Source organism: Pteropus vampyrus, unplaced genomic scaffold (genome assembly GCF_000151845.1).
Source record: "Pteropus vampyrus isolate Shadow unplaced genomic scaffold, Pvam_2.0 Scaffold391, whole genome shotgun sequence".
Lineage (NCBI taxonomy): Eukaryota > Metazoa > Chordata > Mammalia > Chiroptera > Pteropodidae > Pteropus > Pteropus vampyrus.
Genome location: NW_011889172.1, coordinates 1,008,822 through 1,024,783, shown reverse-complemented (window position 1 = coordinate 1,024,783; position 15,962 = coordinate 1,008,822). Strand labels below are relative to the sequence as shown.

Genomic DNA, 15,962 nt, shown 5'->3' with positions numbered 1-15,962 from the left:
GTATGCCGGTCCTGCTCCCTCCAACTGGGCCTCGCTTTGTAAGGCTTTAGGCTCCTGGGAAGACCAGGGGTGAGCGGCGGGGCCAGGGCCTGGGACACGCCCCCAGCCTGTGGCTTCCCACCTGCCACCCCCAGCCCACCCGGCTGGAAAAACAGTTCTAGTTTTGGGGGAGCCAAAGAAGCTTGCAGTACGTCCCATCTTCCCCAGCTCGCACCCTTCCCTGTACCTCCTCATTTACTAATTCTGCCCAGTGTCCCTCTGCCCCCAGAACCCATCATTCCATCTCCTGTACTCACCAATGCGGAGACTTAAGCAGAGACGCCACATGGCACTGTACCCTCCGAGCACTCCCATGGGCCTACCCACACACCATCCTGCCACCTGCAGTTGAGGGGTACTCCTCAAACCCACCAGGCATCCAGCGATTGGACCCCAGAAGTCCAGGGCTTGAAGGATTACATTCCACAGAGGCCTTGGGAACAGCTCAACATGTGCTATAATTAATAACTTGGGCATGATAGCAAGGCAGACACACAGAACATACCCCCAGGTACCCTGTGCTCCAAAAACCCAGTTGGGTCGGCCAAGTCAGGTGTGGCAAGGGAGGAGGAAACAGGGTGTGCAGAGAGCTCAGACATCTTGTGGCCCAGCTGGGGTCCAGAAGGGACGCTAACATCTCCTTCCCTGATGATCTGAGAAGTTGAGAATCCAAAGAGAGCCTTCCAGCTTTCTGTCCAGCCTCCGAACCAATGCCTGCAGCCCCTCTCCCACACCTGCTCCTCTGTGAGGAAGGTCCCAAGCCCAGGTGTCCCTTTGTCTCTGTTCAGTTCCCTGAGAAAGCAGCAGCTGGAAACTCCCAGAGTAGCTGAAAAGACCTTGGGATCCCACAGCCTGACCAGTTCACGTGAGAAGGCTGAATGGAGGGCAGAGCATTCAGACGGGTGTCGGGGCGAATCCTCAGCCTCACTGGCAGGCCCGGAAGGTGCTGAATTCAGGGGGCTCAGGCAAGGATGATGTGGAGGTAGGCCTCTTCCGGGGCTGGGAGTTGTCAGAGGTTGCAGTAGAGCCTGAACGAGCATCCAGGGTGGCTACATCTCCTTCTGAGGTCATTTTCTTTGTTCGTGGAAGAAAAATAGAACTGGGTGATTTGAGGTTTTAGGGTCTAGGGTTTCCCCACATTCTGAGCCTGAGACTCCCCAATCCATCAGGTCACCCCACATACACAAATCCCCATAGTTTCAGGGCACTGATCTGCCTTCTGACCTCTTGCCTTCCTCTCTTCTGAACTGGGGACCTGGGTTCAAATCCCAACTCTAGCACTTCCTCATGGCGTGACCTCAGTAGAGTGACTTAACACCTCTGTGCTCAGTTTCACCTTTAGCACAATGGGGAGCATGCTAGTAACCCCCTCCTGGGGTTGCTATGAAGCATAAAGATATTAAATGGTTAAAGCATCTGGCCTATTATAAGTGCTAAATGTTTAAGTGAACAAAGCTATTACTATTATCTCCTTCCCTCCCATTCTGGGCTCCCTCAAAACTTTCCTCAAAGGTCTACATTGAAGGCTCCTGCCCCAAACGTCAGTCATAAAGAGATGAGCTTGCTAAAACTGAAGCCACTCCAGGTCTTGCTTTCCTCTAGCTGAGTGACCCTAGTAAGGCCCATAGACAGCTTCTGTCTTCTTGTTTGTTTAAAAAAAAAAAAAGCCACATCTCATAGGGTGTTACAAAGTAAGTATCAGACCCTCAGTAGAGTAACACAGTACAAGCTAGAGACCTGACAGCTGCTTCATTTTCATTTCAGCCAACAGCACAGCTTTCTAACACTTCAAAAAGAAACTAGAATTGAAGGCAAGGACTTGAACAGATGCTTGCACACCCATGTTCCTAGCAGCATTATTCACATTATTCACAATAGCCAAAAGGTGGAAGCAACCCAAATGTCCATCTATGAGTGCCTGGATAAACAAAATGTGGAGTATACATACAATGGAATATTATTCTGCTTTTAAAAGGAAGGAAATTATGATGCATGTTACAACATGAATGAACCTTGAAGATATTGTGCTAAGTGAAGTAAACCAGACATAAAAGGATGAACGTTACATGGTGTCATTTCTATATAAAATGTCTGGAAAAGGCAGATCTACAGAGACAGAAAGTAGAATGGTGGCTGCCAGGGGCTAGGGGGAGGGAAGACCGAGGAGTTAGTATATAGTGGTACAGAGTTTCAATTTTCCAAGACAAAGCCTGGAGATAAATGGTGGTGATGGCTGCACAACAACTTGAATGTACTTGATGCCACACCTAAAAATGGTTACAATGGTACATTTTGTTATGTCTGTTTTACCACAATTAGAAAAAAAAATAAAACTAGAAAAGATCACTAGAATTTACTGTTAAGGAAAAGAGGCACCATGCACAGCAGTGTGGATAGCATGCTACCGTTTGTATTGAAAACGGTGAATGTACAGATTTGCTATTTTCACCTTTGCTTGCATTTTGCAAGAAGCTTCTAACAGTGGTTACCTTTGTGTGTGTAGAGAGGGAGACCAGTGGGTGGAAGAGGTTTAAATGATAGAAGAAAATACTACTATGTATATATAATTTGACATATGGATGTATTTCATGTTCAAAAATTTTTTAATTAAAAAAATACATATATATGTGTATTTTTATGTATATGTATTATGTATATATGTATTACCAAGACTAATATACTGAAAAATAAGTTGTTTTTCTGTTTCCCATTGCTTCATTTTAAATATCTTTTTAAAAAAGGAAAAATCACCAGGCTGGTGCCTTGAGCCTTGTGGCTTCTCACCAAAAGTTTTAGAACTTTAGAACGTGCCCTGCCTACTGGCTTTTTCTTAACAACACAGGTTTGCTTTCTGAGCAGAGACCTCAGAGGGTTGAACAGCCCAGTGCCAAGCTTCCTCCTTGCCACCATCTGTATACCAGTGACAGGAAACCAGTTTAAACTTCCCTGCTCTTCTCTCCGAAACTCCAGACTCATGTCTCCATCTTCTCTTGGGCTATTCTCCTGTCGAATAGCCCGTCCCTTGTTCCCTCAAGCCTGCCCCTCTCCAGGACTCCTCCATGCCTCTTTCTTCTCTAATCCAAAATCAGTACGGTATTTCCTATCTGCTGAATCTACCTGACCTGCATCTGTTTGCTTCTTGCATCTCTGCTGCCAATACGCTGGACCAAACCATTTCACGTACTTGGACCAGTACAGTTTATTTGCACCCCCCAAGTCTGTCCTCCGCGCAGCCGCCAGAGGACGCCTGTGAGCACCTGACTAGGTTATGTCCCTCCTCTGCTCTGAACCCTCCATGGCTTCCACCTCACTTGGGTAAAAGTCAAAGTTCTAGCCAGGGGACCCCCTCGACTCTTCACTTGCTCCACCCCCGTTATGTGGGCCGTGCCAAGAACGTGTCTGGAGCCTGGATCAATATTCTGCAACTACCTCCTTCCTGCCTGTCTCCCTTCTCTGAGATGTTTTGGATCTCTTATCTAAGTGAGAAGTGGGCTTCTTGGTCACTCCTTGCCCATGTGGCATCGTCTGTCTCCCGCCATAGGATTAAGAAGCTCTGAGGGAGTGATTGCCTTGTCTTGTTCTTATCCAGACACCCAGGAAGGGTGTGTTGACCAATTTAATCCTTCCCCCCCACCACCTGCATTCCCCATCACGATGCCCCTTGCAGACCTACTCTGCCCCAGGTGCCCTGATGGCAGTCCTGAAGCATCCACTTGTCCAAATAGGACATCTGAGGCCACCTCAAGTGGAGATACCTGCACCCCTGACCTGTACCCCTCTCCGTGTAGAGAGGAATGGCTGAACATTTTTTTGATCCATGGTGTCCATGGCTCAGATATCTCTAATTTAGTGAAAAGAAAAATAAAGTAATAAAGTACAAAGACCAAGACCACCCCAAGAAGCAAGATGCAGAAGAGTCCTATAGATCTGGGATCAAATCCCAGCCCGGATATGTATGCTCTGAGGGAGCAACACCCCCTGATAAGGGGTGTGTGTGCAGTGAGACCTTCCCCACTAAAAGAGAAACACATGACTGGGACATTTAAGCTAAAGTTCTGGAAAGTGAACACAAAAAGAGGCTTTTATTTATACCAAGAGAGGGATGGTGGTGATGGTTGCACAATGATTTAAATGTACTTAATTAATCGGATTGTCACAAGGTTTCACGACCCCACAAAAGCTACCGGGTCACCCTGAGTCCCCTCTGTCACCATTCTGGGAAGTTGGCCTGACTAAATGCAAAGGCAGCGCTGAACCCGACAGCAAGCACCTCCAGGGTGTGGCCGGCCCATTGCCACATGAAGGCCTGGATGTGGCCACCTCCAATCCCCTAGGACCTCTCAGAGCCAACTTTCAGCTCACAAACAAATCTCTGCTCAGTGATTCTGGGGTTTTCCCAGACTCCCGAAGCTCAGAGACCCCCACCTCCCTAGGGTTAGGACAGTCAGCAGAAACCCGGGATCAAGAAATGAAATGACTTACGGTAGGGATGGTAAACAGCGAGTTATCGAATGACATATCTGAAAGAGAAAGAGAAAGGAAAACCAAGACTGGGACCAGTTTAAATTCCCTGCTCACTGCCCTCTTCCAAGCCCAGCGGCCCAATGTCAACCTTGATGCGGGTCCACCTCCCAGCATCTTCTTTGCTCCCTTCCAGCCCATTCTGCAGGGTGAACCATTTACAACAGAAAATTGCATCATGTTCCTCTTCCGCTCCTAGCCCTCCTTCAGCAGCTTCTCGCTGTCTTCCAGAAAATGGGTCCCTCATCTCAACTCCCGCTTTCTGGAACACCACCCTAAGCTCTCCCCAAAGCGCCTCCTGCATGTCTTACACATCACTTCTTTGGGGGAACCACCGCCTAGCTCCAGACAAGTCCAGATGTCCATCAGTTGCTTCCCCACTGGAATGTAGGCTTGTGGACAGAGACCACCTCTGTCTTGGTCATCGACAGAGACCCCATATCTCGACACATAGTGGGTGCTCAACATATACGTGGGAGAGTGAGGGAAATACAGAACAGACTTTCCTGTTTGGGGCCCTTCCTGAGCATCTCATATCACGGACTGGCTGCTCCTCGCCCCCTGGTGGAAGCCAGCAGAATGACACATTTGGACCACAAGTGAAGCTCCATTTAAGGACCCTGCCCTGCACTGTGAAAGCACCCGCATGCTCCAGTGGACAAGACAGACACAGTCCGTTCCCCCTGGAGCTGACCGTCCAGCGGTGGAGGCAAATATTACATACACAACAGGCAACGATTACTCGACTGTGTTTCTACTGAAGGGTAGGAAGAATGACAGGGTGCCTGCCAGGGGCATGTAAGCAGAAAGTGCAGATCCTGTCTAGGGAGTCAGGGAAGGCTTCCCGGAGGAAGTGACTTTCAGACTGAGACTGGAAGAAAGAAGAGTACTCTAGGCAGAGGGCAGAGTGTGTGGAAGGCCTGAGGAGTGGGCAAGGAGAGAAGGTGAGAGATGAAACCTAGAGCTGGAGGGGAGCGAGGAAGGGAGAAGGGTGTGTTTTTGATCCTAAGAGAAATGATCGGCCCCGGAAGGGGTTCAGTAGTCAGCAGTGAGGCCCGATGGCATTCTGAGGGAGTGACCCCGCCGGAGGGTAGGAGAGAACAGGAGCGAGGAGGAGGCACAGACCTGTGGTGGTGAAGTCAATCTGGGCCCAGCACGATGCTCGCTCTCTGCAAAGGGGTTTGGAAAAGAGTGATGACTTGCTTATCTCAGGCAGGAGGCTTGTTCCAGGCTCCCGACTTGACCTTCACTCCCCATCCACCCTCGAAACCTCCCTAAATCTTCTCAGATGAAAATTCTCTTGTAGGAACCCCACAAGCCAGATGAAGTCAGGATTAGATCCCAGGGCTGCTGTGACCTCTCTGCCACTAGGCAGCAGGGTGTCCCTCTTCTCTCAGAGGGCAGAAACCGAGGCCACACCCAGCTAGGACATCCTGGTGTCCAGGAACCAGGGCATCAGACTGGGCACTGCACAACCCCAGGGGATGCCACTCACCTCCCCCCACTGTAGATTCCTAGAGTGATTAGACAATTTCTGGCAGCCAGCAGTAAAAGGATGTGCAGGAGCCACAGCCATTTGCTCCCTGTGTGACTGAGTGCTGTGCCTGTCACCTCGTCTGTAAAATGGGGCAATTTACAGTGCCCACTTCCAGGGCTGCTACGAGCTTACAGGAGTTCCAGCTGCAGCATCTCCTAGGGCAGTGCCCCGCACACCTGTTCCTATTAAGCAGCCTGCCCTTCAGAGGGTGCTGTTTGGAGCGGCGCTCCCACCCAGCTAGGGAGGTGCCCTTCTGTTCCCAGAACCTGGCCAGCTCTTAGCATCCCAAACACTTATCAGGAACTCCTGCCCTGTAACTGAGTATTTCTTTTCCCCCAAACCACCTTCTGAGGGTCTCCAGGGATGGTCTCACCTTTTCTTCTGCAATTGTTTTACTTTAACTGGGGACAAAAAAAAAAAAAAAAAAAAAGCATTTGTTAGATTTTGGTCCTGTGTGCATCCTGTGTGAAAGCCAGGAAATCAAAAGCCCCCTGAGACATTTGCAACCCAGCTTTGCCTTCTCTCCCGAGAGCTACTGCAAATATTTATCTTCTCCAAGTACATGAGTAATATGTGTTGGTAAAAACTTCATACAAGGTGCAAACACACACAAAAAACAATTTTTTAATATTCATTTCAGTGGGTATCCAGGGCTGGAGGAGGAGGATGGGGAGTTAGTGTTTAATGGAGGCAGAGTTTCAGTTTGGGAAGATGACAGAGTCCTAGAGATGGATGGTGGTCATGGCTGCACGATAATGTGAATATGCTTAACGCCACTGAGCTGGACACTTAAAAAGGATTAAAAGGGTAAATTTTGTGTCATGTATATTTTACCACAATAATATATGTGTGTGTGTGTGTGTGTGTGTATCACTTTCCTCTGCCTACCACCATCATCATACTTCTGGAAGGTTCTTCACTGCTAAGTTTTGGAGTAAAACCTCCCAACTCCACGCTCCTAAACAATAGGTGTGACTGGGAGCACGTTTACACGTTCCGGGGGGTGGCATGCCAAAGCCCATAGATCATGCTTTCTTTGCCTGCTGTTACCTTTCCTGATCAACATGGCAATGGCCATCATCCCAGCAATGAGGAAGACTCCAGACAGGCTCAATGATAATGCCAGGATCCAAGTGGGCACTAGAGGAAAATGGGAAAAGAGAGAGTGGACAGCTCATGGAGTTGCGACAGGAAGGAGGTGGGACAGCTACCATTCCTCCAGGTTATCTTGGGGGAGCCAGCCTACCTCCTATAACCCCCAACTATCTGGCTTGGATGCAGCTGGACCCTAGGGACCCAGCAAACTTTGGGTCTAGCCATTTAGCATATTTCCTCCCACTGGCCCTTGTGATTGGTTCAGGAATGGGCATGTGACCCAAGATGAGCGAATGAGAGCTAATTCTGGGACTTTGGATAAGCCCCTGGAAAGAGAGGTTTACTACCCTGGCCAATATTACCAAATTGTTAGGATATACATCTGGAGCTGCTGGGCACAATTTTGCCACCATGGCAGGCAAGGCTTGCCTGAGAATAAGCCACAGAAGAAAGCAGAATTGAGAGGTGGCAAATAATTCCCGACACCTTTGGGCACCTGGATCCAGCCATGCCTGAAGTCAGTGCTGTGAACTGACTTCAGTTCAGTGAACCAACAATTCCTCTTTTGTTGTTGAAGCCAGTTCGAGTCAAGTTTTCAGTTACTTGTGGCCTGAAAAGTCCTGCTGGCTTCAGCCTGGCTACCAGGGGATCAAAGGATATCCACCCCCAGCCACACCAGGGACCCCAAGACCCACGCAGAGGTTAGCCATAGAAGCAGAAAGCTCTAGCTAAGCCAGGAGGGAGAAGGAGAGACACACACTTGGTATTCTCACAGTGTTAGCCCTTGTTCATTCATTCATCTGGGGCAAGAAAAGGGTTGTCACCTCCCGCACTTGGAGACCACAGAACCAAGGTGAAAGAAGGGGCCTTTGATAGTGGAACTTGGGGCCAGGGAGGATACAGAGACTGTTCTGTCACCACAACATGTGAGCCTCTGCTGGCAACAAAATTCTCTTTGCAGCTAGGAAGTTTGGATTGCTCCACTTGGAGGCTCCACCTGGAGGCTCCTCCCTCCCTCCTGCTCCTTGATCCAGAGCCCACACCCACCCCCTGTCCTGGAAAGACCACCGAAAGACAGCAGGTCTCTTCCAACTCTGTCTCATTCCGAAAAAAAGCCAGAGTCCTTGCTGTAGCCACAAGGCCCTGCGTGATCCTTTTTGCCACCTTCTTGCCCTTGTCTCACCCCACTTTCCTCCTGCCTCCATGTTTTTCAAACATACCACGTGCACTCCAGCCTCAGGGCCTTTGCACAGCCTGCTCCTTCCTCCTTGAACCCTCCTGCCCCAGATACCCACAGAGCTGGCTCCATTTCCTTCAGGAGTTTGCTCAAACATCACCTCCTCAGAGAGGTCTTCCCTGGCCACTCTCCATGTATTTAAGATGACACCCTTCACCAGACTGTATTTCAGCCTTGGCACATTACTTGTGCTCCTGATGGCAGACTGGATATTCATTGGACTCCCCGTTTTTTTGTCTGTCCCATTCCCCTCGGACCATCAGCTGTGAGGGCAGGGATATTGTCTGTTTCATTTACTGCTGAACCTGTACTGCTAAGGACAGTGTCTGGAGTGTAGCAGCTGCTCAAAAATGTTATGTGGTCAGGAGGGGAGGGGGCAGCAGAGCACGGGGGTTTAATGCCTGGACTCTGGAGGCTGATTGAATCTCAGATCTGTCGCCTGCTAGCTGTGTGACTTATGCAAGTCCTTTCATCTCTCCTGTCTTGATTTCCTTATCTGCAAAAGGAGGAGAATTGCTGTACCTGTTGCATGAGGTGACTGTGAGGATTAAATAAGGAAAGGTGAATAAGTCCTGACAGCTTGGAAGCCTGGCTCATCCTGTGACAGCTTCCAGAGTGAGGGCTGATGGGAGGGCCTTACCTGGGAAGGAGATGTACACGGGCTCACTGAGGTCCGACAACTGAGGTTGTCTGTGCTCGCCCAGCACGCTGTACTGGCAGTGGAATGTCCTCCCTGCCGCCTTCCAGCTGCCGCCACTCAATTCGAAGGTGACCCTGTGCTGGTCTGGAGGGGCCTGCATGAGCTGGACCACATGCTCCCCTTGGTACAATGTGAAATTGGCCCCTAGGAAGCCCCTGGGGGCCTTGCATTCAATGTAGACGGGGGCCTCTTGACTGCTGGGGTATGGGGGCACCAGTAGGATGGACGGTGCTTGGATCGCCATGGAGCCTGCAATGCAGAATAAGGGAGGTCGAGTGGGTGGGCAGTTAGAGCGGAGGTCGACATGGCTGTATCCTTGAGTAAGTGGCTCACCCTCTCTGGGCCTTGGTTTTTATGTACTCCTGGAGACTAGTCATCCCTACCCCATTGCAATGTTGAGGGAATCAAGTGTTTAGCACATGGTGAAGGGTCTCTGGATTTGAGTCATGTTATTATAATAGCAAGGTTGTTACACAGCTTGAAGAAAGCCTTCCAGGCAGAGGGGACAGCATGGACAAAAGCTGTGTGGGACATTCAAGGAGGCCAGAGTGGCTGGAGGGAATGAGAGAGGGGGAGAGCAGGAGAAGGGGAAGACAGAGGGGATTCCATCTCTCTTCCCGGGCTGCGGCGAGGAATATGAATGTCAGGGTTTGGTTTTGTGCAGGAGGGCCAGCTACCCGAGGCTCCTGAGCAGAGTGTCTAGCTCAGGTGAGGTTTACACAAGCCTTCCCCTTATCCCCCAGCAGATCTGCTTTCCTGGCCCTGGAGCGGGGAGCCGCAGAGGCCAAGCAGGCTGAGTCATGGGGTGTGGGCACTGCTGTCTCCAGTGAGGTGACATTTCTGATACCCATGATGTGGGAGTAATGAGGAGCCCAAAAGAGAAAGCCATTCTCTTGGGGCATTTCCAAGGCTCTGGGGCAAATCTGTGAGGGCTCAGCCTCCTCTAGTACCTGGAGAGGGCAACCCTGCACTGGTTTCTGTCCCAGAGCAGAGGCCAGGCCAGGTGGGTGGATGTGGGGGTGGGGGGTGGGTGAAGCAGTGCAGGGGTGGTGCAGGGGTGTCAGGCTCACCGGCTGCAAAGAGCAGGACGGTCCAGGGCATCACTCCTCCTGCGTTAGGCCAGGCAATCTGGCTGAGGCCAGCATGGCCCATGGCTCACAACCCCTCCTGTGAGGCCAGAGAAGGGAAAGGAGAAGCTGGGCCAATTTGAGTCAAGTGTTTCCTCACTGGCAGGAAGTTGCGTACAGATTCGGGTGCTGAAAGGGACTCTCTCTTCTCCCCACCCCTTCCATGGGCGCACATCAGACCCTGGCATCTCTCTGTGCCGTGGTTGGAGGGACAAACAGATAAGATGGTTGGGGGTGTTTAGTTTTTCTAACACTGAGAAGACTCCTGGGTATGAGGAAGGGTAAGGACTGTGGGCTGCTTGGGAAACTCATACCGCAGACACACACCGCAGCCTGACCAGTGCCAAAGTTGATACACATGTTGGGCACAGAGTGGTAGGGCATGGTGGTTAGGGCTTGACCTCTGTGACCTCAGGCAAGACATGGTCCTTCTTTGAAGCCTCATCTTGCTGCCCGTAGAATGGAGCTAAGAGGAGCAGACAGAAGATTCAAAGAACCCACGGTATGAGGTGCAATGCCTAGTGGGGTGGGAGTACTCTCCAAGTGAAGCCACAAGGAAGAAAAGGCTCAGGAGCTTCACCAGGTAGGCAAAACACTAGCTCCAGAACTGAGGCAGTTTTATACATTGCAGGATAGATTGCCTCCCATTTACATCCCAGAAACTTCTACAGGTCTATCTGACCAGCAGGTTTCGTTTGTTCTCTGTTTCGGTTCAAATCAAGCAGGTCCACCTGGAGGTTCCCCTCACGAAAGATGTAAGCCTGTGGTCATCAAACACCAAAAAGGGTCATTAGACTTTTTCCTTTGGGCATGTGAAGTGCACTTCAACCTCAGGGCTTTTGCATGTGCCATTTCCCTTGCCTGGGACACAATTCTATCATTCTGATCAAATCACACTTCTCCTTCAGGTATCTGTGTAAATATTACTTCTGGGAAATCTTTCCAGATCCTTCTGGACTTGGAAGAATCCCCTTGCTTCTTTCATAGTGCCTTGTAATTTTCTTTTATTACAATTAGCATGCTTGTTATTTCCAAGGAATTTGTCTATTTCATCTAAGTTATTGAACTGATTGGTATAGAGCTGTTCATAGTCCCTTGTCATCCTTTTAATGTCTGTAAAGTCCGTAGTGATGTCCCCTCTTTCATGTCTGATGATGGCAATTTGTTTTCTCTCTTTTTCTCCTTGATTAGTCTTGCTAAGGGTTAGTCAGTTTTATTAACCTTTTCCAAGTACTAACTTTTGACTTTGTTGTTTTTCTCTATTTTCTGTTTTCTATTTCTTTGTTTTTGGGTCTTATCTTTCTTTCTTCTATTTATCTTGTGTCTAAGTGTCTCTTCTTTTACTAGCTTCTTAAAAATTTATCTTCTAATATAAGCATTTATATCTATACATTTCCCTCTAAGCACTGCTTTATATCTCACACATTTTGACATATTGTGCTTCATTATTATTGTTAAGAATTTTATTTCCTTTGTGAATTTTTTCTATGATCCATAAGTTATTTAGAAATGTGTTGCTTAATTTATAAATATTTGGGCCTTTTCGATAACTTACTGTTAGTGGTTTTTAATTTAACTCTTGTGGTCAGAGAATATACTCCATATAATTTCAAGCCTTTGAAATCTGATTTTTTAATGGCCCACCATATCCTGATTCATATTTTATGTGCAGTTGTTTGATATAATATTTTGTAAATCTCAATTAGATGAGGCCGAAGTGGTTCACAGAACATGCTTGAATTGATTGAATTCATTCAGTCATCTCCCTCCAGAAGCACAGAATGGGGTCCTTGCTGTCTCCTGTGATGCCCACCACAGTGCTTGGCACATGGTGAACCATAAATATCTCTTGATTGTCTGACCTGAAAGCCAAAAAACACTCATTCAGTCTATCTTTGTGGCTCTCTCCTATGTGTGTAAGAGAGAAAGTTGGGAGATTCCTTCCAGATAACTGACTCAAAAAGCCTGAGAAGGAGACAGAAGAAGGGCATTCTAGGGAGAGAGAAAAATATATAGGAAAGGCCCTGATGTATGTAAGGACTTCATCCTGGGAGCATTTAATATGGTATAAGAATCTGTAACCTGGAATTCTGAGTTCAGAAAAACAGCCACACAAGCCCGTATTGGTCAGCTGTCCCGCAGCTATTGCCCTGAGGAGTCACCAAGGAATGGTGACTATTGGGGATCTGGGAGCTGTTACCAGCCCAGACCTGAAGTTATTGGGGAGAGTGCTGGAGTCGCAGGCTTTGGTAGAGATACGCAGATCAACAAGGTGGGAGCCAGCAGATTTATATCTAAACCTTCCTCTCCTCCAGGCCTTGGATCTCCTGCCAGGTTGAGCCAGTGTACAGAGATCAACCTCCAAGGGCCTGGAGTGGTGCAGGGAAGGATGGAGAACAACTCCGGTGGGGAGCATACAAAGACTGCCCAAGCACACTCTTGGAATCTTTTGATTATAATCTCAGGGGATCCCTGACCTCCAGAAGCCCGTTTGCAAACTCCCCCTTGTTGTAAGAACCCCAGGCTAAGATTCTAGGCCAACACTACAAAGGGAAGAGGGACCCTACATGATGTGGCCTGTGCTGACTGCTCCCATCCCTTTTCAAATTACTCCTCTCACCCCCATTGCCCCTTTACCTCCTGTCTGCCCCTTGAAACTTCTCAGTGCCTTCTGACCTCAGGGCACTATTCTCTCTGTTCACCTCCTCCTGTCCCTTCTATTTCAAGTCTGAGTTCCAATGCCACCTCTTCAGGGAGGCCTTCCCTGATGCCACCCAGGCTAAATGAGCCACCCTACCTATAACCTGACATTTTACTTCTTAGTGCCTATGACTACCTGAAATCATCTTGGAGTGACACTAAGATGACAGCTCCACAAGGACATGGACAGGGTTTTTTTATTGACAGGGTCAAACTTCGGTAAATATTTGTTGAAAATGGGGGAGGAGGAAAAGTTTTAATTTTTGTTTAATCAAGAGAAATAAGAATCACCCATCAAGCCCCAGATGCCAGTGGAAATGGAGGAGTCAGTAGCTTCAAGGGCCCGTTGCTCCAGAAACATTGACCAATGAAGCACAAACAGGATCAACTTTATCTGAACTCTGGAAAGGAGCCAAAGGTTTATGCCAACCAAGCAAAGGCTCAATGAGGAAAAAGGCAAGGTGAACATGGCAGGAAAGCTTTCTGGTGTTTCCCCTGCCCTTCCCTCATCTCCTTCCCCAGCATGGCAGATCTTGAAGACCTGTGTCTTCATAGCAGCCTGTGTCCCCAATATAGGGGTCTGGTCTCTGGTTCCTGAGAGAGCACAGCAGCCCTCAATCTGATGGTATTGTGTCTGCCTGTTCTGACATATCTCAGGGCTACCTGCAGGAATGACTCCAGATACTTGTCTGACTCAGAATGCACTCCTAGAAGACACTGTAAGGCAAAGGAAGACCCACAGCTGCCTGGGGCAAAAGATTACAACTGAGAACAATGATAGATATGCCAAGAGCCGTGAGGAAAAGCTGGAGTGAGAGCTGTTTTGGGTTATTAGAGCATTCGAAAGCACCTATATATACCAGGGAATTTAGAAAGCAACATACATGTCCAGGACAGGACAAATGCTCAGGAAGATAAGCTTTCACTTCTGGTTGATCTCTAGGTTCAGCGCAAACAGGAAGCAAAGGCTAAGGCAGAGTTGGAAACGCCCTGGCAAAGTGAAGGAACACTTCATAGATCTGCAGAGTGGGAAAGGTTTTCCACTGTTTCTTTTTCTTCCTTTTCTCTCCACAATATATAGTTAACTCTTATAACAACCTGATTTTAAAATGAGCAAAAAACTTAACTAGACATTTCTCCAAAGAAGATACACAAACGGCCAAACAGGATGCTCAACATCACTAGGGAAATGCAAATGAAAAGCACAATGAGACATCACTTCACACCCATTAGAATGGCTATAATAAAATTAAAATAGAAAATAACCAGTGTTGTCTACGCCAATGCTACCCTGAACAAGCCCAATTCCATCTGATCTTAGAAGCTAAGCAGGGCCAGGCCTGGTTAGTACTGGGATGGTAGACCACCTAGGAAGACCAGGTGCTGTAGGCATAAAAAAAATAAAAGAATAAGGGATTGTAAGCTGACAAGATCTTTGCAATCTGTGAGGTCAACCAAGGGTTGCCTCGCCTAAAAAATAAAATTAAAAAGAACCAGTGTTGACAAGGATGTGGAGAAACTGGAACCCTCATACATGATTGGTGTGAACGTAAAATGGTGCAGCCATTGTGGAATAGTTTGGCAGTTCCTCAAAAAAGTTAAATGCAGAATTACCATACGACCCAAAAATTCCACTCTCAGGTATATGCCCCAAAGAATTGAAAGCAGATACTCAAACAACTATACATACACACATGTTAATAGCAGCATTATCTACAATAGCCAAAATGTAGAAACAGCCCAAATGTTCCTCAACAGATGACTAGATAAACAAATGGTGATATGTCCATATAATGGAATATCATTTGGCCAAGAAATTCAATACCGATATATGCTATGATGATGAACCTTCAAAACATTGTGCTAAGTGAGATTAGCCAGACAGGAATGGTCACATACTCCACTTATAAGAAACATCCAGAATCAGTAAATCCATAGAGGCAGATTGGCAGTTGCCAGAAGCTGGGGTGAGAGGGGGAATGAGGAATAACTGTTTAATGGATACAGGGTTTCCTCCTGGGCTGATGAAAATGTTTTGGAAGTAGGTAGCAGTGGTGAAAATGCACAACACTGTGAACATATTAAATGTCACTGAATTATTCACATTAAAATGGTTAACTTTATGTAATGTGAATTTTGCTTCGTTAAGAACACTTTAAAAAATCACCCATTCTCCACACTTACTTTGAAATGTCCAAGCAGAGTCAGAATGATAGAAAAACTTCGAGTGAAGCAAAATCCCAAACATGACTGTACATGAACTTTGACATTACAAAGTGGTGTTACTTCCTCAGGTTCTCCAAATACAGGAACGGAAAGACACCAGCTATATTTGAAAAGTAATTGTCACCATGTGCCAATCTCTCCCAGGCCTATCTTTAAAGACTTAAAGGTTCTATCTAAACATTTTTCGTGTTTAGACGGAATCGCCACACAGAGTTCATTTCTTCAATGACTTTTGTTTATCTGCTTCCCCGAGGGAGGTCGCTTTCAAATCCTCTAAGCCAGACTGAGGGAGAGACTAAATGGTTGGATGATAAATCTGGAATACAACAGCTATTTACTGAAGGCCTAAAATGTGCCAAGCACTGAACAAGCATTATCTCATTTAATCTTCACAACGGCCTGATGAGGTAAGGCCCAGCAGTGTGACTGCCTTAAGTAAAGGGTAGGGCATGGTTTGAACTAGGAAACCTGGCTCCTAGGCCCACACTCTTCACCTTTCCTCTGCTGACTCTAAGCACCTGGGCTGTCGTTTTTCTTATCCTGGGCCACTGCAATCACTCTGCTTATCTGCTGGCCCCAGAGTTTGAGACCCTTGGGCTACCGGGTGGGGCCACGCCTCTCTACTGACCCTATGCAAGGAAAACCGAACCTTATGGGACAGGCCTCACTTCAGTCGATTCTCATCGTTCCCAACTTACAGATGAGGACACTGACAGAGTAATGGTTCTAAGGCGCAAAGGGAACTAGGGCTCACAGCCCAGCGGCAACGCGATGACCCCG

At 47.9% G+C, this 15,962-nt stretch overlaps 2 protein-coding genes and 1 pseudogene across 2 annotated transcripts in view; 1 reads left to right on the top strand and 2 right to left on the bottom strand.

Moving 5' to 3' along the window:
• Window positions 1-653, bottom strand: part of CARM1 (coactivator associated arginine methyltransferase 1) — a 39,301-nt gene extending 38,648 nt beyond the window's left edge. Inside the window, exon 1 of the mRNA XM_023523345.1 lies at window positions 545-653. Within this exon, the coding sequence (XP_023379113.1) occupies window positions 545-638 (94 nt within the window). The 5' untranslated portion in view covers window positions 639-653. The remainder of the gene's footprint in view (window positions 1-544) is intronic.
• Window positions 654-948: 295 nt separating this feature from the next.
• CUNH19orf38 (chromosome unknown C19orf38 homolog) lies at window positions 949-10,851 on the bottom strand. Its single transcript, XM_011380299.2, has 7 exons — window positions 10,200-10,851; window positions 9,070-9,378; window positions 7,148-7,237; window positions 6,471-6,498; window positions 5,686-5,729; window positions 4,522-4,559; window positions 949-1,113 (listed from the first exon to the last, which is right to left on the bottom strand). The coding sequence occupies exons 1-7, from the start codon at window positions 10,279-10,281 to the stop codon at window positions 964-966; spliced, it is 741 nt and encodes a 246-aa protein (XP_011378601.1). The 5' UTR covers window positions 10,282-10,851; the 3' UTR covers window positions 949-963.
• Window positions 10,852-14,229: 3,378 nt separating this feature from the next.
• LOC111731686 lies at window positions 14,230-14,348 on the top strand (annotated as a pseudogene).
• The last annotated feature ends 1,614 nt before the right edge of the window (window positions 14,349-15,962 follow it).

Coding starts and splice junctions, on each gene's coding strand:
- CUNH19orf38 (XM_011380299.2), bottom strand. CDS start 10,281: ATGGGCCATGCTGGCCTCAGCCAGATTGCCTGGCCTAACGCAGGAGGA. Junction 6,499..7,147: donor TGCCATGTTGATCAGGAAAG/GTAACAGCAGGC, acceptor TTTTGTCCCCAG/TTAAAGTAAAACAATTGCAG. Junction 5,730..6,470: donor AAACAATTGCAGAAGAAAAG/GTGAGACCATCC, acceptor ACCCCTTTGCAG/AGAGCGAGCATCGTGCTGGG.